We start from the raw sequence: 22,636 nt of genomic DNA, 5'->3' as shown, positions 1-22,636 counted from the left end.
CAAATTTGTGCGATCAACACAGCGTAGTATTGATAATTTTCCAATAATCGCACCATGCTCCAAATTTGTGCAATCAACACTGTGCGTTATCGATCAATCCCTGATAATTGCACCAAGCTCCAAATTTGTATGATCAACATTGCATAGTAGTGATCAATTACCAATAATCACACCATGCTTCAAATTTGTGCAATCAACACTGTAGTATTGATCTATTTCCAATAATAGCACCATGCTTCAAAATTGTGCAATCAACACTGCGCATTATCGATCGATCCCTGATAATTGCACCATGCTCCAAATTTGTGCAATCAACACTGCGCGTTATCAAACAATTTCCAAAAATTGCACTAAGCTCCAAATTTGTGCGATCAACACAGCGTAGTATTGATCGTTTTCCAATAATCGCACCATGCTCCAAATTTGTGCAATCAACACTGTGCGTTATCGACCGATCCCAGATAATCGCACCAAGCTCCAAATTTGTACAATCAACACTGTAGTATTGATCCATTTCCAATAATCGCACCATGCTCCAAATTTGTGCAATCAACACTGTGCGTTATCAATCGATCCCTGATAATTGCACCAAGCTCCAAATTTGTATGATCAACATTGCATAGTAGTGATCAATTACCAATAATCGCACCATGCTCCAAATTTGTATGATCAACACTGTGCGTTATCAATCGATTCCCAATAATTTCGCCATTCCACAAATCTGTGCAATCAACACTGCGTAGTATCAATCAATCCCAAATAATCGCACCATGCTCCTGTGTGATCGATCGCTGTTACATGCAACTATATGTGTAGCGATCAGTAGCAATTAATCCCAGGCAAATTTTAATAACGCGATTGCATTGCCTAAAATCGCCGCGCCCGTCAACCTTATGCCGCATTCACGTACGTATGGTAAGTACGCGTTTCTTATTGTGGAAATTTCATGTGAACGCCCTACAAAAATTAGAAGTTCAAAGAAATCAATGCTAGGCAAGTTTTCGCTTTGTAGGGCGATGACGTGGGATTTTGTATTTGCTGTGTGTACAGTAGCAGGTGAACGCAGCATAACAACACGCTGTGACCATCCAAGGCTGAGAGCAGCTGTGCTCCCCCCCCCTCCCCCTGACTAAAAAAAAAAAAAAAAACTCCATTTCCCATCATGCCTTGCTCCTCCACTCCTCTGTGGGGCTGGAGCTGGTTGATGGGCAGCTTTGCAGGGAGGCAGTGAGTGAGCGGTGTGCGTTGTGTTTATAAATGTCTATCTACATGTCTACGTGTGAGTGTGTGCAACCGGCGGGGGCTCTCAGCCGTCTCTATAGGCAATGGGCGTCTGGTGCACGTGTGTGTGTGAGTGCGCACACCGTCCGATCCTCCGCAGCAACGTGTTTACATGTTGCAACGTGCAGCACACACACACACACAATGCCTTTATTGTGTTTGTTTACGTCTGGATGTGTGAGCGCTGGAAGTCATTTACAGATCTATTATATATATATACAGGACAGGGTACCGGGCACGTGGCTTGTGTGGGATTGTGCGTGCGTCCGATCGTATCGGAGACTGCGTGTTTTATTGTGAAACATCGATGTGTCGTACCGAACAAGATGGCACCCCTCCTGCTCTGTGTTGTGTTTTTGCTTCTCTTGCTCCCATGTATTATCTCTGCTAACCATTTCTTTTTTCTTCCACTCGCAGACTGTTAGGTGTCACTGAGCTGTCACTTGCGCTGTTGGTGTGACGTCCGTCGGGATGTCTGGTGACATAGAGCAGTTGAAGCAGCAGCTGCTGGTGTCCCAGTTTGTGCTGACGGCCGGCTGCGCTACGGACCAGGCTGAGCAGCTACTGCGTGCGGCGCACTGGCAGTATGAGGTGAGAGGAGAGCGCTGGACTCTGGGGGCCCCTGGGATCTGGAGGGATAAAATGTTATTCTTTCACCTTTCTATCCATCTTCAACCTTTCACCACATTCTTTTATCCTGTACCTTGTTTTCTTGCTGTCTCCCTGCTCCCCCCTCTCTCCCTTTTGTCACCCTTCTCCTGCTGTCTTCCTGCTCTTTCCAGACTCCTTCTGACTCTCTCCCTTCCACTGTCCCTCTGCTTTCCCCTCTCTCCCGCCGTCCCTCTGCTCACCCCTCTCTCCCGCTGTGCCTCTGCCTTCCTCTATCTTCCTATGTCCCTCTGCTTACCCCTCTCTCCCGCTTTCCCTCTGCTTTCCCCTCTCTCCCACTGTCCCTCTGCCTCCCCTCTCTCCCGCTTTCCCTCTGCTTCCCCTCTGTTCCGCTGTCCCTCTGCTCACCCCTCTCTCCCGCTTTCCCTCTGCTTTCCGCTCTCTCCCGATGTCCCTCTGCCTTTCCCTCTCTCCCACTGTGCCTCTGCCTTCCCCTCTCTCCCACTGTGCCTCTGCCTTCCCCTCTCTCCCACTGTGCCTCTGCCTTCCCCTCTCTCCCACTGTCCCTCTGCCTTCCTCTCTCTTCCCATGTCCCTCTGCCTTTCCCTCTCTCCCGCTGTGCCTCTGCTTACCCCTCTCTCCCGCTTTCCCTCTGCTTTCCCCTCTCTTCCCATGTCCCTCTGCTCTCCCCTCTCTCCCGCTGTCCCTCTGCCTCCCCTCTCTCCCGCTGTCCCTCTGCTTTCCCCTCTCTTCCCATGTGCCTCTGCTCTCCCCTCTCTCCCGCTGTCCCTCTGCCTCCCCTCTTTCCCGCTGTCCCTCTGCCTCCCCTCTCTCCCGCTTTCCCTCTGCTTTCCCCTCTCTCCCGCTTTCCCTCAGCTTTCCCCTCTCTCCCGCTGTCCCTCTGCCTTCCCCTCTGTCCCGCTGTCCCTCTGCCTTCCCCTCTCTCCCGCTGTCCCTCTGCCTTCCCCTCTCTTCCCATGTCCCTCTGCTTACCCCTCTCTCCCGCTTTCCCTCTGCTTTCCCCTCTCTCCCGCTGTCCCTCTGCCTCCCCTCTCTCCCGCTTTCCCGCTGCTTCCCCTCTCTCCCTCTGCTTCCCCTCTCTTCCGCTGTCCCTCTGCCTCCCCTCTCTCCCGCTGTCCCTCTGCCTCCCCTCTCTCCCTCTGCTTCCCCTCTCTCCCGCTGTCCCTCTGCTTTTCCTCTCTCCCGCTGTCCCTCTGCTTCTCCTCTCTCCCACTTTCCCTCTGCTTTTTCCTCTCTCCCGCTGTCCCTCTGCTTCCCCTCTCTTCCGCTGTCCCTCTGCTCACCCCTCTCTCCCGCTTTCCCTCTGCTTTCCCCTCTCTCCCGCTGTCCCTCTGCTTTCCCCTCTCTCCCGCTGTCCCTCTGCCTTCCCCTCTCTTCCCCTGTCCCTCTGCTCACCCCTCTCTCCCACTTTCCCTCTGCTTTCCCCTCTCTCCCGCTGTCCCTCTGCCTCTCCTCTCTCCCGCTGTCCCTCTGCCCCCCCCCTCTTCTGCTGTCCCTCTGCTCTCCCCTCTCTCCCGCTGTTCCTCTGCTTTCCCCTCTCTCCCACTGTCCCTCTGCTTTCCCCTCTCTCCCGTTGTCCCTCTGCTTTATCCTCTCTTCCGCTGTCCCTCTACTTTCTCCACTCTCCTGCTGTCATTCAGCTTGGCCCTTGTCTGATGTCTCCCTGCTCACCTCTCTCCTGCAGTCACCCTGCTCACCGCTCTCGTATGTTGTTTCTCTGCTTGCCCCCCTCTCCCGCTGTCTCTCTGCTCACGCCTCTCTTGTTGCCCACTGTCTCCCTGCTTGCCACTCTCTTTCTTACCTTTTCCATGCTCACCGTCTCCCTCCTCTATCTCACTCTGACTCTGCATGCTGTACTCTCTTTTGTTGTCTCCCTACATGCCCCTCTCTCTCACTGTCACCCTGCTCACCACTCTCTTATTCTATCTCCCTGCTCAACCCTCTCTCACAGTTGCCTTGCTCACTCCTCTCGCTTTCTATCTCCCTGCTTGCTCCTCTCCCTTGTTGTCACCCTGATCACTTCTCTATTTTACTATCATTCACTACCATTCGTCTTACTCCTCTCTCACTGTCTCATCACCCTCAGCATTCTTTGTCAATGTTGATACTCAGCCATTGTTTAGCTGTTGACTTGATCACTCCTCTCTTACTGTTGATCTGCTTGCCTACAGCTGTTTATCTGAGCAGATCTGAGCTTCCGCTCTCTCCAGATGTTGGTCTGCTCCCCTTCTCTTACTGTTGACATGCTCATCCCTCTCTTTTTATGTTGACCTGCTCTCCCTCTCTCCAGATGTTGATCTGCTCACCACTCTATCTTACTGTTGACTTGATCCCCCTCTCTCTTGCTGTTTACCTGCTCTCCCTCTCTTTTACTGTTGACCTTCTAGGCTGCTACCCCTCTCTCTTGCTGTTGACCTGATCCCCTCTCTTTCATTGTTGACCTGCTTGCCCCTCTCTTTTATTGTTGACCTGCTTGCCCCTCTCTCTTATTGTTGACCTGCTTGCCCCTCTCTCTTATTGTTGACCTGCTTGCCCCTCTCTCTTATTGTTGACCTTCTCCCCCTCTCTTTTATTGTTGACCTGCTCCCCCTCTCTTTTATTGTTGACCTTCTCCCCCTCTCTTTTATTGTTGACCTTCTCCCCCTCTCTCTTATTGTTGACCTGCTCCCCCTCTCTTTTATTGTTGACCTTCTCCCCCTCTCTTTTATTGTTGACCTTCTCCCCCTCTCTCTTATTGTTGACCTTCTCCCCCTCTCTTTTATTGTTGACCTTCTCCCCCGCTCTTTTTTTTATTGTTGACCTGCTCCCCCTCTCTTTTACTATTGATCTGCTTGTCCCTCTTTTCAGCTGTTGACCTGCTAGCTCTTCTACCTTGGTATAACCTTTTCTCACCCCTCTCTCTGTCACTTTCTCACCATCACCCTCCTCAGCAACTCTTTGTCAATGTTGATGCTCAGCCTTTCCCTGCTGTTTCCCCACGTGAACCCCTTTCTCATTGTCACCCTACTTTGCTTCTTCTGTCTCTCCCCCATCACCTCTTTCTTAATTCGTTCACACTGTACACCTTCGTTGCCTCTTTCAGCTCCCCTACTTTTCAAATCCTTCTTTCTTCCACTTCTCCTGTCACTCTTTATCCTTTCTCTGCTCCATTGTAATTCTAGTGTATGGCCATCATTGTGTTATATGTCTTTGTTCTCTCTGCAGACTGCACTTAGCGCCTTCTTCCAAGAGTCCAGTCACCCCTACATCCCACACCACCAAATGGTAAGACACCGGGAGGGGTCTGTAGTTTAGTTTTGCTGAAAATGTTAACATTTGGACAAGCTTCTATTTTATATTATTTGGATCAAAAGAGTAAAGGTTGTGCAAAATGCAATGCCTAGTGAGTGTAATTGGCATGTATCATCCACCTTACCAACCGCTCAATGTTGTCTGCCCTTCTCTGGAAATCCCTCCACTGGCTATCGCCCACCCATCAAATACAATTCAGTATACTGACGGCATAGAAAACCACCCACAACTCTGCTCCCAGGTACATCTAGGTTTGCCACCTTTTCTTCAAGCCAAACCCAAACACTTTAGCGGCACGGGACACCTTTGGTGCCCAGCGGAGAGTAGTAATGTGGTGCACATAGCGTGCCGCAGCAAAACGTGGGTGTGGCCAAAATGCTCTTGCTGACATCATGACCCTGCACCCCAGTGATGCCGAACCTGCCCCCAGACAGCCGCCCACAGCTCCTGGACAGCAACAAATTTGTGTGTGACCCCCACACCATAATCCCCCCTCCACCAAATGATTTGGACCAGTGCACAAAGCAAGGTCTATAAAGACATGGATGAGTGAGTTTGGGGTGGAGAAACCTGACTGGCCTGCACTGGTCCAAATCATTTGGTGGAGGGGGGATTATGGTGTGGGGTTATCTTTCAGGAGTTGGGCTTGGTCCCTTAGTTCCAGTGAAGGGAACTCTTAAGACATTTTGGACAATTTCATGCTCCTAACTTTGTGGTAAACGTTTGGGGGTGGCCCTTCCTGTTCAAACATGACTGCACACCAGTGCACAAAGCAAGGTCCATTAAGACATGAATGAGCGAGTTTGGGGTAGAGGAACTTGACTGGCCAGCACAGAGTCCTGACCTCAAACTGATCGAACACCTTTGGGTGAATTAGAGAGGAGGCTGCGAGCCAGGCCTTCTCATCCAACAATGCCTGACCTCACAAATGCCCTTCTGGAAGAATGGTCAAACATTCCAATAGACACACTCCTAAACCTTGTGGACAGCCTTCCCTGAAGAGTTGAAGCTGTTATAGCTGCAAAGGGTGGGCTAACTCAATATTGAACCCTACGGACTAAGACTGGGATACCATTTAAATTTCACGTGTGTGTAAAGGCAGGTGTCCCAATACTTTTGGTAATATAGTGTATTTGTCTAAGAAGAGGTTCTCTTTAAAGTACAACTCAGTCTAGACACAACTTGTATTTGTTTTGGACAGAGCACGAAAGCGTTAGAAACTCTACAAGGTTATTATTGCAGTGTTTGTACCCATTGGAAATCTCACCCCCCAAGAGCACAGCCATAATGCAAGACTGTGAGAGGAGGAAAGAACCTGCGTCATGAATTTATTGCCCTGTTGGGAAGATCTCTTGACTTCCTGTATGCCAGGGACAGACAGGGCTCCGAAGCTCTAGGGAAGAAAATCCTTAACAGGTACAGGCAACAGTGAACCGGGCACAAAACATGGCCACCCAGGAACAGTCGAAAAGGCAGCAAACATAGGTTTAGCTTTAGCAAGTCCATAGAAAAAAAAAAAGAAACACTAACTAAACTTGTGCCAAAGAGGGTACCAACTAATGGATTCCCCAAAACAAACCAGCAGCACATGTATCATATACTGTAAGTGTTCTTTCAGCAGTCAGCCTTTTCACCCAGCAGCAGGCTGAGAATGGCGCAGAGAATTAGAGAGCCCTGAGCATCAGGCAGCTCACATATATAATGGCCTGTGGGCAGCTAATATTATTAATGGGATCTCGATGTGGACCTAGGAAGGGAGGCTTTACCCAAGCCAAAGCTCTACAAAGTCTCTGGGCTCCAGGACCAAAAACAGAACTCATTAATATTTGAGTAAATGAAAATGTTTTCTCCATAACACACAAATCCAGGTGTAGGTGATAAACGCCATCCAAAATGGAGAGCCTAACAAACCCTTCCCTAGCCATAGTAAGTAAATGTGTTTTGGCTAGAGCTGACCTTTGAAACCTATCTTGAAAAAAAATTAACCCTGACTATGAAATTCTCATCAGTCTGCCTTTATCTACCAATAAATTATCACTTCTAAATCTCCAACACCTACTGTGTTTATCCCTTTTTTTCTTTTAAATCAGAAGCTCTTTTCGGAAAGTGTTTCATTATTTATGTTCCAAAGTTTTGGCCTCCTTCTGTCCTTACTCTTTGTTTAGTTTTGCAGAATGTGTTGATTTTGATAATAATATTGTAATGGGGTTATGCTATGTGGCTATTTTAGGTTACACTATATGGCAAAACATTTCTGGACACTTAATCACACATACGTTTGTTGGGCATCCAATTCTAAAAACATTGGTATCAATATGGAGTGGGCCCTTCTTTGTGATTATAACAGCCATCACTCTTCTAGGATGGCTTTACACAAGATTTTGTCTGTGTGCCTGTGGAAATATTTGCCAGTTTGGCCGAGCAAACATTTGTGTGATCAGGTACTGATGTTGGATGAAAAGACTCGGCTCACAACCAGCATTCCATTTCATCCCAAAGGTGTTCAGTAGTTTGAGGTCAGGGCTCTGAAGGCCATTCAAGTTCCTCCACAACAAACTGGCATTCCACTTCATCCCAAAGGTTTTCAGTAGGGTTGAGGTCAGGGCTCCAAAGGCCATTCAATTTCATCCCAAAGATGTTCAGTAGGGTTGAGGTCAGGGTTCTGAAGGCCATTCAATTTCCTCCACAACAAACTGGCATTCCACTTCATCCCAAAGGTGTTCAGCAGGGTTGAGGTCAGGGCTCTGAAGGCCATTCAATTTCATCCCAAAGGTGTTCAGTAGGGTTGAGGTCAGGGCTCTGAAGGCCATTCAATTTCATCCCAAATGTGTTCAGTAGGGTTGAGGTCAGGGCTCCGAAGGCCATTAAATTTCATCCCAAAGGTGTTCAGTAGGGTTGAGGTCAGGGCTCCCAAGGCCATTCAATTTCATCCCAAAGGTGTTCAGTAGGGTTGAGGTCAGGGCTCCAAAGGTCATTCAATTTCATCCCAAATATGTTCAGTAGGGTTGAGGTCAGGGCTCCCAAGGCCATTCAATTTCATCCCAAAGGTGTTCAGTAGGGTTGAGGTCAGGGCTCCAAAGGTCATTCAATTTCATCCCAAATATGTTCAGTAGGGTTGAGGTCAGGGCTCCGAAGGCCATTCAATTTCATCCCAAAGGTGTTCAGTAGGGTAGAGGTCAGGGCTCCGAAGGCCATTCAATTTCATCCCAAAGGTGTTCAGTAGGGTTGAGGTCAGGGCTCCAAAGGCCATTCAATTTCATCCCAAATGTGTTCAGTAGGGTTGAGGTCAGGGCTCCGAAGGCCATTCAATTTCATCCCAAATGTGTTCAGTAGGGTTGAGGTCAGGGCTCCGAAGGCCATTCAATTTCATCCCAAAGGTGTTCAGTAGGGTTGAGGTCAGGGCTCCGAAGGCCATTCAATTTCATCCCAAAGGTGTTCAGTAGTGTTGAGGTCAGGGCTCTGAAGGCCATTCAAGTTCCTCCACAACCAACTGGTTAAACTATGGGGTTGATTTACTAAATTTGGATAGTGCAAAATCTGATGCAGCTGTGCATGGTAGCTAATCAGCTTCTAACTTCAGCTTGTTCAATTAGGCTTTGAAGATGATTGGATTCTATTCAGAGCTGCACCAGATTTTGCACTCTCCAGTTTTAGTAAATCAACCCCTATGGAGCTTTTTTATTGCACAGAGGCACAGTCATGCTGGATCAGAAAAGGACCTTCCCCAAACTATTATCACAAGGTTGGAAGAGCAGAATTGTCTGAGGCCTCGTACACACGACCAGACATGTCCGATGAAAACGGTCCGCGGACCGTTTTCATCGGACAAGTCTGCTGGGAGATTTTGGTCTGATGTGTGTACACACCATCAGACCAAAATCCCCGCAGACTGCAAACGCGGCGACGATGACGCGCTGACGTGCGCGACCCAGGAAGTTCAATGCTTCCACGCATGCGTCGAATCACTTCGTACTAATCATCGGACATGTCCGACGGACAGGCTTCCAGCGGACATGTTTCTTAGCATGCTAAGAAACGTTTGTCCGCTGGAAACCTGTCCGCTAGGCCGGAAAACTGTCCGGTCGGCCCTACACACGGTCGGACGTGTCCGCGGAAACTGGTCCGCGAACCAGTTTCAGCGGACATGTTCGGTCGTGTGTACGAGGTCTGAAAGGTCTTTGTTGTAGCATTAACACTACCCTTCACTGAAAAAGCCTGAACTCAATCATTTGAATGTTTGTCCACATACTTTTGGCCATTTAGTAGGCATGGTGGTCAGGAGTCCAAAATCTTTTGCTGTATAGTATAGCTCTAATAACCTCATCTTGTGTGATCTATATAGTATAGTTCTACTAACCTCATCTTGTGTGATGTAGTTTGGAATTCAGTAGGCTTTAGTATTTAAAAAAGTACACAGATTCAAATAAAGTCTCACGCTTCTTCTTTCAGATGGGCACCCCTGCCAACACTCCTGCCACCCCTCCCAACTTTCCTGATGCCCTGACTATGTTTTCCCGCCTGAAAACCTCAGAAAGCGGCTACCTCTCCTCACTGGCCACATCCCCGCCCCTCCAGCAGGGCGGCGCCCATTTCTCTCATGATCCTAGAATGCAGCAAACGGGTATGGGCTTCAGCTGCCCCGGAGGTGCGCAGAACTCCAACGGCAATCGAGGCGCAGAGGCGAACCCAGCAGCGGAGGCTGAGAGATGAGAAACGGAGGACCGAAGGACAGCACGAAGGGGGCAGGATGTGGCATGTAGACTTTCTATAGCCGGCTGAACTGCCAAAGGCCTTCCAAGTATTGCTCCATAGAGGCACCCGGTATCTCATCCTTAGCAATACGGCAGTGGCGGAGACCTTCTTTTGGATAATCTCCTTTACCTCACTTGCCTGCAGAGCATTGCACCAGCTCCATCTTCCACCCTAACTAACACTCACTACAGAGCTGCCCGGTCTTCAGCCATACCTCATACTGCATCGTATGCTGGTGCAGAGTATTTTTCAGGCTTCGAAGCCTTTGCGGAGCTTACCGAAAGCGGTGTAGGGATGCGTTTGTCTTTGATGTCATTTAACCCCCGGGGATCCCCAATTAATACGGACATTCCTGTAGCGGTTTTAAGAGTTGATGACAATAAATATTTTAAACTTTTACACATGACAAAAGGGGAAAGATGTCCTTTTTTTTTATTATTGTGGTGTTTTTTTTTGCACTTATCTGGAATTAGAGGAATCTCTATGCAGTAATTCTTCAAGACAGATGATCAGAGAAGGTAATCTGAAATGGGCGCAGGGGCGTATCTACAGGGGTCACAGGGGTTTCAATTCTGACCCGGCCCCATGCTCTGGAGCCCCTGTACACCTAGATAGGAGGAGCATTGGGGGTGGCTACACATAGACAAATCGATCTCTTAATTTTCCTCCTGTAGCCACTGAAATCCAGATTCTGCTCCTCTCCCTCCCACAGGCATTCAGTGTCTACGGGAGGACAATAAATAGATCGGGTCCTCTATATGCAGCCACCCTGCCATTCCTCCTGTCCAGCTTTCTGCTGCCCCACTAGCTCTTTCCTGGCCCCCATCCCGTTCTCTCTCCTGGCCCCCCCACAGCTCTGAGGGGTTGCCCGCTCCTGCCGGCTGCTGCAGGAGATTTATCAGGATGGAGGGTGGGGGAAGGGCCGGTAAATGTGTAATTTACCGACCCCTTTCTTGTCTGAATGAATAGTCAGTGACAGGTACTGATCACTAACTCTGTCCATTCACAACCGAAACATAGTAAACGCTGTTTACTATGCTTGGGTTTGTGAATGAACAGGAAGTTCTCTACAGAGCTATTCCTGTCCATTCATTCTGTGCAGCTGAGGCTGCAGAGATGGAGGTTGAGGGCTGTGTCCTCAAACTCTTTTCCCTGTCTCAAAGGTGGAACATCAGAGGTATGTTTAGACCCCTGATATCTCACCAAAGCCCCTCAATATGACTCCTAAAAAATTGTAAAAAAAAATAAAATAACAAAAGTAAAAAACTACTGACACCAGTGGATAAACTACCAGGGTCACAAAGGTTGCACTTGTTAAATGGCCCTGGCGTTCCACCACTGGGCTCGGAGACAAATGCCCCTGGCTGGGGGGTCAGGGGGGCCCTTTATGGTTTCTTGCACCAGGGCCCAGAAGTTTCTAGTTATGTCACTGAATGGGAGGTTAGTGTATCCTGTAGCCCAGTCTTTCTTAATCTTTTTAACCCAGAGGAACCCTAAATACATTTTCAGGTCTTGGACAACCCCTGCTAAAATCGGTTAATTTGGAAAAACACCCCTTACATTGGTGGTCAGTGTGAGAAGGCAAACACACAGAACACACATTAAAGCACCTGATTTGTTGTAAAGGGGCAGTAGAACCCCAGTTCAGTAGTACCCCCACCCAGCAGATCTCCAGCTCATTACTACCCTCGTTCAGCAGATCCTCTGCTTGAGAGTACCCCCAGCTCTGCGGTTTATGCTCACTTTCTGCTATTGCATTCCCATGTTGCACATCATGGGGGTTGTTTACGAAAGGCAAATCCACTTTGCACTACAAGTGCACTTGGAAGTGCAGTTGCTGTAGATCTGAGGAAAAGATCTGAAATGAGGGGAAGCTCTGCTGATTTTATCATCCAATCATGTGCAAGCTAAAATGCTGTTTCTATTTTCCTTGCATGTCCCCCCTCAGATCTACAGCGACTGCACTTCCAAGTCAAAACACTGACCCGCCTCTCAGCCAATCAGGTGCTCGTGTCTTGTTACCCTGTCACCTGATTGGCAGAAGGGACAGGCGCTGTGATTGGACGCCTATCAGGCATCCAATCATAACAGAGGATGGGAAAAGACATGGAGGACTCGAAGCACAGACTACAGTGCCGAGTCAGGTAAGTGCCGGGGGGCACACTGGCGGCACTTGATGGGGCACACTGGCGGCACTTGATGGGGCACACTGGCGGCAATTGATGGGCACACTGGTGGCAATTTATGGGCACAGTGGCAGCAATTGATGGGTACAGTAGCTGCGTTTTATGGCACAGTGGCGGCAATTTATGGGTACAGTAGCTGCACTTGATGTTTTTTTTCCAGTTTGTTTGCGCCCCCCCCAAAACATTTGGAGCACTAGCCGCCACTGCTTCTTATGCACATTGTGGTGTGCAGTGAAATCGGAATAAGCAATATCAGTACAGGAAAGAAGAATGTAATATTGTACAAGACTGAAGGAAAATGTGAGTTCTGATTTAATCCTAAGCTAACAGTAATGCCACGTACACACGATCGGTCAAACCGATGAGAACAGTCTGATGGACCGTTTTCATCGGACCAAACCGATCGTGTGTGGGCCCCATCGGTTATTTATCCATAGGTTAAAAAAAAGCAATCTTGTTTTAAATTTAACCGATGGATACCTAACCGATGGGAAAAAAAACGATCGTTTGTAGGCACAACCATCGGTTAAAAATCCACGCATGCTCAGAATCAAGTCGATGCATGCTTGGAAGCATTTAACTTCGTTTTTTTTTCAGCACGTCGTTGTGTTTTACGTCACCGCGTTCTGGCACGATCGTTTTTTTAACCGATGGTGTGTAGGCACGACGGACCATCAGTCAGCTTCATTGGTTAACCGATGAAAACGGTCCATCAGACCGTTCTCATCGGTTTGACCGATCGTGTGTACGCGGCTTTATAGTTCTAACCGAGGCTTGTACACAAAACGTCTGTAAAATTGTCTGATTGCCAAGATATCAAGATATAAACTTTGGATTTATTGAATATATACAAAGGAGAGGAAAAAAAAAAAAAAATAAAGATTTAAAATCCACGTGACAGAACGCCCAGTGCCAGTCACATTGGGAGATTTTTGGTCATTAGCCCATCTGTTGGTCTTCCAGCCTTCTTTAAGGGTCACCCCACTGCTCATCACTGGTAATTGGGTGCTGGAATAAATCAGTGGTCTCTGCGGCAGATGGCATATGGAATGTGGGTGGTGAGGTGTCCGGGGTTGATGGCACTTGTATGTCGGTGCGGGTTGTCCGTGCGGAGTGATATGGTGTACCTGTCCAAAAAAGAGGTGACAATATTAACCTCAGCAAGTACGTGTTTTCTAACCCTGTCTGCCCGGGATTAATAAAGCCCAACTGAAGTCACAAAAAAACATATTCAATCAGCTAGACATTGTACCAACCTCAATTTCCAAGCCTCATGCACACGGGACACTCGGTTATCTCTCTTAGATGCCAGTCCTCCTGGCTGCAGCATTTTTGCAGAAAAAAAATTATTGATGCTTGTAAACGCGTTTAGGAGCGTCAAGCGATTTGGGAATTATTCATCTCATTGGCCAATAATAATGTATTCTGGGCACTGAAATTAATTAATGCTCAAGCGCTAATGCGCATTTAGATGTGTTTCCACACATCAAGGGCCAGATCCGCGTAGAAAGGCGTACATAAATGCGGGCGTAGCGTATCGTAGTTACGCTACGCCGCCGCAACTTTGAGAGGCAAGTGCTGTATTCACAAAGCACTTGCGTCTAAAGTTACGGCGGCGTAGCGTAAATCTGCCGGCGTAAGCGCGCCTAAATCAAATGAGGAACAGGGGGGCGTGTTTTATGTAAACTAAGCATGACCCCACGTAAATGACGCTTTTTTCGAACGGCGCATGCTCAGTATCACGTCGAGTTTTCAAATTAAATTCCGCACGCTCAATGCCGAGACGACGTGAATGTAACTTACGCAAAGCCCTATTCGCGAACGTTTTACGTAAACAACGGAAAATTCTACGCTGTCCCGACGTCCATACTTAACATTGCGTACGCCTCATGAGGCAGGGGTAACGTTACGCTGAAAAAAGCCTTACGTAAACGACGTAAAAAAATGCTCCGGGCGGACGTACGTTCTGAGAATTGGCGTATCTAGCTAATTTGCATACTTTACGCGGAAATCAACGGAAGCGCCACCTAGCGGCCAGCGTAAATATGCACCTAAGAGCCGACGGCGTACTAAGACGTACGTCAGTCGGATCTAGCCCAGCTTCAGGCGTATCTTGTTTTGTGAATACAGTCGCTGTAAATCTGAGGGGTAGATCTGAAATGAGGGGACGCTCTGCTGATTTTATCATCCAATCATGTGCAAGCTAAAATGCTGTTTTTTATTTTCCTTGCATGTCTCCCTCGGATCTACAGCGACTGCACTTCCAAGTGCACTTTCAGTGCAATTTCAAGTGCACTTTGCACTTGTAGTGCAAAGTGGAATTGCCTTTAGTACATAACCCCCATCGTGTGCATGAGGCCTCATAGTTGTGCTGGGAGTCTAAATATGGGGGAAATTTTTTGAGTTTTCAATTCAAGAAGCTTGGCGGAATCGCAAAGTCCAGGTCCAGACATGGGGCCATGTCACCTGGCCTAAGCAGATACAGGTTGGTGGGCTTCAGGGGACATGCCCTCTTTTTTAAAGCTCTAGAAGGGGGCATGTCCCCTGAAACACTTAAGCCCACCAACCTTTATCTGCGGATTTTTTGATTTATTATGCTTGCCTTTATTTCTGTTTGTATGTTTTGGGCTTATGGGTGTTTAATAAAAATAGTTGTGGTAATGCATTAAAGATTTGCGCCCTCTTGGGTGTGTTTTTTTACGGACACAGCAATAAGCTTGTAAGTTGATAAAAACATTTTATTATAGTCATTTTAGAAACTGCTTAGTAGAGTGCTTTCAACAATCAGGGGCTTTGACTGGTCATTCACGGTTGGGCCAAATTTCGATATCATCTTTTTTGTTGCGCCTACTCATCAGTCCATTTCTTGTGTATATCAAACGTGTCCCTCTTGTCTCTACTCACGTGTGTTGGAGGCGCTGTGACTTCTGAAGTGCGGGGCGGCAGAACGGGCCCTCTCTATTGATGCCCTATACGGAGGCTGAGGCGTTTTCACTGCCAAATAGAGTAAAAGGAGTCACTCAGAATGCAAGGGGTAAAAAAAAAAAAATGACGACTGGGCTGCAAAGCTCACACTCACCTGCCGCTTCCCTTTCTGGAATGTTATTTGTAAAATTTGCATCAATTCGGCCTTTGTACATGGCGCCATCAATTCCCATCAAGTCAAACACACTCTGTAAGAGTAAAAGGGTACACAGGCCAATGCTCAGACCAATAAAATAATCAGCTGATAAATATTTGAGACATGTGGTGAGACAGAAACAAATATAATGGACCTGAACTCAAAACAATCAAAACTATTATATTTCATAGGGAACATCAAAAAAAGGTTAATTGTGCCTAAACATTAGAATGAAAAATGTACCCTTTGTCTTGAACTCCTCCTGACTAATGGCATTGCACTTCTTGTGCCTAGGTGCTTCTATTTCTTTAGTCTAATAGCTGTATATCTGCAGTGTGAGATCATCTAAGGCACTGCTGCCTCTGATCGTTAGTCTCACCGGATTTGCAGTGAGATTTATTGACTGTGCTGATCTTTGTTCTCCTTGGTGGAGAGGAAGCTGTATCTGAGGACCTGTAGGACAAGGATCTCCCTGCTTCTATTCCATTTCCTCTGCAGATCTCTGTGCTTCCTCCACCTCTCCTGCTTCTTCATCATTACCACCTGCCAGTCATCAGAAAACTCACTCATCCATGGCTTTATGGACTTTGCTTTGTGCACTGTTGGAGTCATGTTGTAGTCATGTTGGAACAGGAAGAGGCCAACACCAAACTGTTTCCACAAAGTTGGCAGCATGAAATTGGCCAAAATGTCTTGGTATGCTGAGGCCTTAAAGGGGTGGTTCCCCCTAAAAAAAAATTCTAACAATACATTGAGAAGACTGATAACACTGCGGGTATGCTGTTTTTTTTTCCGTACATACCTTGATATCGCCGTTTCATCCCTCGGCTTCCGGGTATGATTCTAGCGGGGCTGGGCGTTCCTAGTTGATTGACGTTCCTCCGACCGACGCATACTTGACGTCACGACTTTCTGAAAGAAGCCGAACGTTGCTGCGCAGGCGCCGTATAGAGCCGACTCTATATGGCGCCTGCGCAATGACGTTCGGCTTCTGTCGGAAAGTCGTGACGCACAGTATGCGCCGGTCGGAGGAACGTCAATCAACTAGGTCCAGCAAGAATCATACCCGGAAACCGAGGGATGAAACGGCGATAACGAGGTATGTACGGAAAAAAAAAAAAAACAGCATACCCGCAGTGTAATCAGTCTTCTCAATGTATTGTTAGAATTTTTTTTTAGGGGGAACCACCCCTTTAAGGACCGGGTTCACACCTTTGCGAATCGGAAGCAGGTTCCCTGCATCCAATTCGTAATAGCAGGAGATTTTGACCGCCTCTCTATGGAGCCGGTTCACATATCTCCACTGCGGCTCCGGTGCGAATTTGCGAATTCAGCAACATTTTTTGACTGAAATCAGACCTGAAACGTTGAACCAGGACTCACCGGACCCCTGCTGGGAGCCACATGCGGTGATGGTGTAAACCCAACCAAAGAGTTCCCTTCACTGGGACTAAGGGGCCAAGCCCAACCCTGAAAAACAACTCCACACCATAATCCCCCATCCACCAAATGATTTAGACCAATGTAGAGAGCAAGGTCCATAAAGACATGGATGAGCGAGTTTGGGGTGGAGGAACTTGACTGGCCTGCACAGAGTCCTCGCCTCAACACAATAGAATACCTTTACAGAGGCGGCTCTAGGCTTTATGAGGCCTTAGCCAAAACTTGACATGGGGCCCCACTCACACCCATGATGGGAAAAATAATTACAAGTATAAATAAGGACAAGAGCCTCTTCCCCACAAACCTGGCCGGTGGTTGTGGGGTCTGCGGGCAGGGGGCTTATTGGAATCTGGAAGCCCCCTTTAAAAAGGTGGCCCCCAGATCCTGCTCTTTAATAACTAAGGGCGGGGGCCACCTGGTGATGTCACCTGGTGAACTCGCCCCCTTGTGACGTCATCGAATGAGGGCATGCTGGGTCATTGACGTCACAAGGGGTGATGTCACCAATATTTACTGGTTGTTAGGGAAGCTGGCGGCCCCGCTCTTGAGTCAGGGCTCTTAAAGCTGCCTGAGCACATCCCCTGTTCCTTTAAAACTGGAGTAATGCATTGGGTGAATTAGTCGGCCACGAGGCCCCTGTGAGTGTGAGGTCTTAGGCGACCGCCTAATTTGCCTAATTAAAGAGCCGCCTCTGGGATGAAATAGAGTGGAGACTGCGAGACAAATCTTCTCATCCAACCTCACAAATGCCCTTCTGGAGGAATGGTCAAACATTCCCATAGACACACTCCTAAACCTTGTGAACAGCCTTCCCAGAAGAGTTGAAGCTGTAATTCCGCGTACACACGTTCAGAAATTCCGACAAGAAAAGTCTGATGTGAGCTTTTGGTGCATGTTCATAATCAAGCAGAAGAGCCGCACTGGCTATTGAACTTCATTTTTCTTGGCTCAACGTACGTATTGTGCGTCACCGCGTTCTCGACGGTCGGAATTTCCGACAAGATTTGTGTGACCGTGTGTATGCAAGATAAGTTTGAGCCCACATTCCGTCGGAAAAAAACACGGTTTTCTTGTCGTAGTTTCTGATCGTGTGTACGCGCCATTATACCTGCAAAGGGTGGGGCCAACTCAATATTGAACCCTACGGACTAAGACTGGGATACCATTAAAGTTCAAGTACGTGTAAAGGCAGGTGTCCCAATACTTTTGGTAATTTCGTGTCGTTCAGTCCTATCGATAGCCACACAGTGAGCAACATTTGTAGAAAACTGAACCACATACAGTATATGGGCTCCATTCACTAAGCTACAACACATGTCATTGGCCATAATGGATTTTTGGAACCTTTAGACTTGCCTAATGATGTGTCTGCTCAGCTATTATAAATGGCCCGGATTCAGGTAGAATTGCGCATTATTTACGGAGGCGCAGGGCAACGTTTTTGCCCTGCGCCCCCGCAAATTTGCTGCGCTGCCCTTGATTCACGAAGCAGAAGCTCCGTAAATTGCGCGGGCGCGCCAGCAAAATGCCCGGCGCAAGCGCGCGCAATTTAAATGATCCCGTAGGGGGCGGGAATCATTTAAATTAGGCGCGTTCCCGCGCCGATCGTAGAGCGCATGCTCCGTCGGGAAACTTTCCTGACGTGCATTGCGGCAAATGACGTCGCAAGGACGTAATTTTCTTCAAAGTGAACGTGAATGGCGTCCAGCGCCATTCACAAATCACTTACGCAAACTACGTACAATTCAAATTTCGCGACGCGGGAACGACGGGTATACGTAACATTGGCTGCCCCTGCTAATAGCATGGGCAGCCTTACGCAAAAACCGCCATACGGAAACGACGTAAATTGTGTACGCAGGGCTCGCCCAACGTTGTGAATCGGTGTTAGTATGCAATTTGCATACTATACACTGAGCACAACGGGAACGCCACCTAGCGGCCATCGCAAGAATGCAGCCTAAGATATGCGGGCATAAGAGCCTTATGCCGCGCAGATCTTAGGCTGCAGTCGGCGTAACGAGGTTCCTGAATCAGGAGCACTCGTTACGCCGGGGCAAGTAAGCAATTGCGCTGTGTAACCTATGGTTACACAGGCGTAATTGCTTCTTGAATCCACCCCAATGTTTTTATTCCAGTAAGAATAGGAGACATTGCATTTGTTAAAGAAAGAATAGGAGACATAATGGGAAATTCCTGAAAAACGGGGAGCCTCCCAGTTCAGTGACCATTCTTACGTTTTTGTACTGGATCTGTACCGGGTCGCCATAGGGGAAAACAGTGGACAGGTTCTGGCTGCGGGATGTCTTTCTGTGAAGGGAGCAGGCGGTGTGGGGTCTTGGTGGTTCTGTGTACTGAAATTCTGGGTCTGTTATCTGTTGGGGGTCACTGAAAAAACAGAGACACAAATTTAAAGGGGAACTCAACTTCCGTGAAAAAAAAAGGATTTTTGTACTCACCGTAAAATCCATTTCTCTGAGTTCATGGACGGACACAGCAGCCTTTGACCTTAGGGTTATATCCGCTTCCTAAGGTCAAAGGCTGCTGTGTCCGTCCATGAACGGAAGAGAAAAAATAAATAAAGAAAAAAATGATCTAGCACGTACAATTGCAACACAAGTCATATTGTAATTAAATGTTATTAAAAATGACCTCTTTTCAATCTGCAGCTGCTGTAATTTTCTGTAAAATGCGAAGCAATGTGACAACCCGGGGGTGCCCTGTATACAGAACCCCCCCGTCTGCACTAAGATACAAATCAGATTTTTGGCATCACCTGCAACAAAAATGTCATGAACTTCGACCAGAGCTGGTGCAAGGATATTTGACACCATAGATGAAACCTCATTTTGCGCCCCCCTTGCTCCACCCCTGACTCCACCCCATTTGCCCTGCCTATGTATACCCCACCTTTTTCATAAAGCGCCCATCAAATGCAGCCTCACCAGCGCCCATCGAATGCAGCCTCACCAACGCCCATCAAATGCAGCCTCAACAGCGCCCATCGAATGCAGCCTCACCAGCACCCATTAAATGTAGCCTCACCAGCGCCCATCAATGCAGCCTCACCAGCGCCCATCAAATGCAGCCTCACCAGCACCCATCAATGCAGCCCCACCAGCGCCCATCAAATGCAGCCTCACCAGCACCCATCAATGCAGCCTCACCAGCGCCCATCAAATGCAGCCCAACAGCGCCCATCAAATGCAGCCTCACCAGCGCCCATCGAATGCAGCCTCACCAGCGACCTGGGACCTCAGCACAGGGATGGTGGGAGCCCCTCATAATGGGAACAGTAGGTGTACAGACCTGAGAACTCAGCGTAGGGATGGTGGGAGCCCCTCATAATGGGCACAGTAGGTGTATAGACCTGAGAACTCAGCGTAGGGATGGTGGGAGCCCCTCATAATGGGCACAGTAGGTGTATAGACCTGAGAACTCAGCGTAGGGATGGTGGGAGCCCCTCATAATGGGCACAGTAGGTGTATAGACCTGAGAACTCAGCGTAGGGATGGTGGGAGCCCCTCATAATAAGCACAGTAGGTGTATAGACCTGAGAACTCAGCGTAGGGATGGTGGGAGCCCCTCATAATGGGCACAGTAGGTGTATAGACCTAAGAACTCAGCGTAGGGATGGTGGGAACCCCTCATAATGGGCACAGTAGGTGTATAGACCTGAGAACTCAGCATAGGGATGGTGGGAGCCCCTCATAATGGGCACAGTAGGTGTACAGACCTAAGAACTCAGCGTAGGGATGGTGGGAGACCCTCATATTGGGCACAGTAGGTGTACAGACCTGAGAACTCAGCGTAGGGATGGTGGGAGCCCCTCATAATGGGCACAGTAGGTGTACAGACCTGATAACTCAGCGTAGGGATGGTGGGAGCCGCTCATAATGGGCACAGTAGGTGTACAGACCTGAGAACTCAGCGTTGGGATGGTGGGAGCCCCTCATAATGGGCACAGTAGGTGTACAGACCTGAGAACTCAGCGTTGGGATGGTGGGAGCCCCTCATAATGGGCACAGTAGGTGTACAGACCTGAGAACTCAGCGTAGGGATGGTGGGAGACCCTCATAATGGGCACAGTAGGTGTACACACCTGAGAACTCAGCGTAGGGATGGTGGGAGACCCTCATAATGGGCACAGTAGGTGTATAGACCTGAGAACTCAGCGTAGGGATGGTGGGAGCCCCTCATAATGGGCACAGTAGGTGTACAGACCTGAGAACTCAGCGTTGGGATGGTGGGAGCCCCTCATAATGGGCACAGTAGGTGTATAGACCTGAGAACTCAGCATAGGGATGGTGGGAGCCCCTCATAATGGGCACAGTCCTCAAAAGATAGAAGAAGGTTATGCAGGATAACGGTTCAGTGTACCAAAAACTAAAATACCAGTTTAAAGTGGACTGACCCTCATAGAATGAGCATTTTGCTGCTTGGGCGGTTATGGAACGTGGCTGTGATGACCCAGCATTCTGTGGTAATGCCCGTTGTGCAGTAATAAGGAACTAGCAATGGTTAGCCAAACAGCCGCAGTGCATTCTGGGTAAAGGGAAACTCTTCAGCAGGTCTGATCTTTCCTTTACACACAGAGGCCTCTGTAGTCAATGATGAGGCTGTGGATTCTCCCATGACAGGGAATATAATCAGACTCAGTGTAAAAAGTTCAGAAATCTGGATGGCCCGCCTAGGCAATACACTCTGAGGCCGGATATACACCATGAAGGATCCTGAGTGCCTTATTGGATCTTGTTTAATCATCTATGGAGGGGCGCCAGGCTAGGCTGGGTAAGATGGGGGAGGGGGGAGTAAAGTAGGTTTGTGCACTTGCAGTAATAAGTCAATGTTTTACTTTTAAAGTGTATGAGCTGAGACATTCAGCTGAAACCGCAATGTCTGTACTAATTTACTAAGCATAAAGCCGGTCATACACGGATCGAATTTTGATAGGATCAGCAGGGACCAGCCAAATGTCGATCCCGGTATGAGCAGGCTGATTGTACGCAACTCGTTCTATCAATTGACATCTGCATAACCAGCCATTTTGGTGCTCAAAATTTTTGGGGGGGCGCAAACAAACAAATTCTGAAAAACACTGAAAAAAACATCAATTGCAGCCTCACTGTGCCCATCGAATGCAGCTACTGTGCCACCAAATGAAGCCACTGTGCCCATCAATTGCAGCTACTGTGCCCATCAATTACAGCTACTGTGCCCATCAATTGCAGCTACTGTGCCATCAAATGAAGCCACTGTGCCCATCAATTGCAGTAACTGTGCCCATAAATTGAAGCCACTGTTCCCATATATTGTAGCCACTGTGACCATCTATTGCAGCCACTGTGCCCAATAAATGCAGCCACTGTGCCCATCAACTGCAGCCACTGTGCCCATCAACTGCAGCCACTGTGCCCATCAATTGCAGCCACTGTGCCCATCAACTGCAGCCACTGTGCCCATCAATTGCAGCTACTGTGCCATCAATTGCAGCTACTGTGCCATCAAATGAAGCCACTGTGCCCATCAACTGCAGCCACTGTGCCCATCAATTGCAGCCACTGTGCCCATCAACTGCAGCCACTGTGCCCATCAATTGCAGCTACTGTGCCATCAATTGCAGCTACTGTGCCATCAAATGAAGCCACTGTACCCATCAATTGCAGCTACTGTGCCATCAAATGAAGCCACTGTGCCCATCAAATGCAGCTACTGTGCCATCAAATTAAGCCACTGTGCCCATCAATTGCAGCCACTGTGCCCATCAAATGAAGCCACTGTGCCCATCAATTACAGCTACTGTGCCATCAAATGAAGCCACTGTGCCCATCAATTGCAGCCACTGTGCCCATTAATTGCAGCTACTGTGCCATCAATTGCAGCTACCGTGCCATCAAATGAAGCCACTGTGCCCACCAATTGCAGCCACTGT

General features: G+C 48.3%; 2 protein-coding genes across 4 annotated transcripts in view; one reads left to right on the top strand and one right to left on the bottom strand.

Moving 5' to 3' along the window:
• The first annotated feature begins 1,154 nt into the window (after window positions 1-1,154).
• LOC120943147 (UBA-like domain-containing protein 1) lies at window positions 1,155-10,365 on the top strand. Of its 3 annotated transcripts, none has more exons than XM_040356281.1 (4): window positions 1,155-1,227; window positions 1,699-1,872; window positions 5,116-5,175; window positions 9,652-10,365. In XM_040356281.1, exons 2-4 carry the CDS (start codon window positions 1,753-1,755, stop codon window positions 9,910-9,912), a joined length of 441 nt encoding a protein of 146 aa, XP_040212215.1. In that variant the 5' UTR covers window positions 1,155-1,227; window positions 1,699-1,752; the 3' UTR covers window positions 9,913-10,365. The 3 variants fall into 3 exon arrangements, with proteins under 3 accessions (XP_040212215.1, XP_040212214.1, XP_040212216.1); XM_040356280.1 differs by having other exon boundaries at window positions 1,155-1,240; XM_040356282.1 differs by having other exon boundaries at window positions 1,190-1,279.
• A 2,591-nt stretch (window positions 10,366-12,956) lies between these two features.
• Window positions 12,957-22,636, bottom strand: part of C6H16orf96 (chromosome 6 C16orf96 homolog) — a 42,115-nt gene continuing 32,435 nt past the window's right edge. Inside the window, exons 14-17 of the mRNA XM_040356279.1 lie at window positions 18,942-19,092; window positions 15,220-15,313; window positions 15,045-15,134; window positions 12,957-13,267 (exon numbers count right to left, since the gene is read on the bottom strand). Coding sequence (XP_040212213.1) covers window positions 13,110-13,267; window positions 15,045-15,134; window positions 15,220-15,313; window positions 18,942-19,092 — 493 coding nt within the window. The 3' untranslated portion in view covers window positions 12,957-13,109. The remainder of the gene's footprint in view (window positions 13,268-15,044; window positions 15,135-15,219; window positions 15,314-18,941; window positions 19,093-22,636) is intronic.

Source organism: Rana temporaria, chromosome 6 (genome assembly GCF_905171775.1).
Source record: "Rana temporaria chromosome 6, aRanTem1.1, whole genome shotgun sequence".
Taxonomy (NCBI): Eukaryota; Metazoa; Chordata; class Amphibia; order Anura; family Ranidae; genus Rana; species Rana temporaria.
The sequence above is the reverse complement of the archived record's forward strand: the minus strand, read 5'-3'. Positions and strand labels throughout refer to the sequence as shown.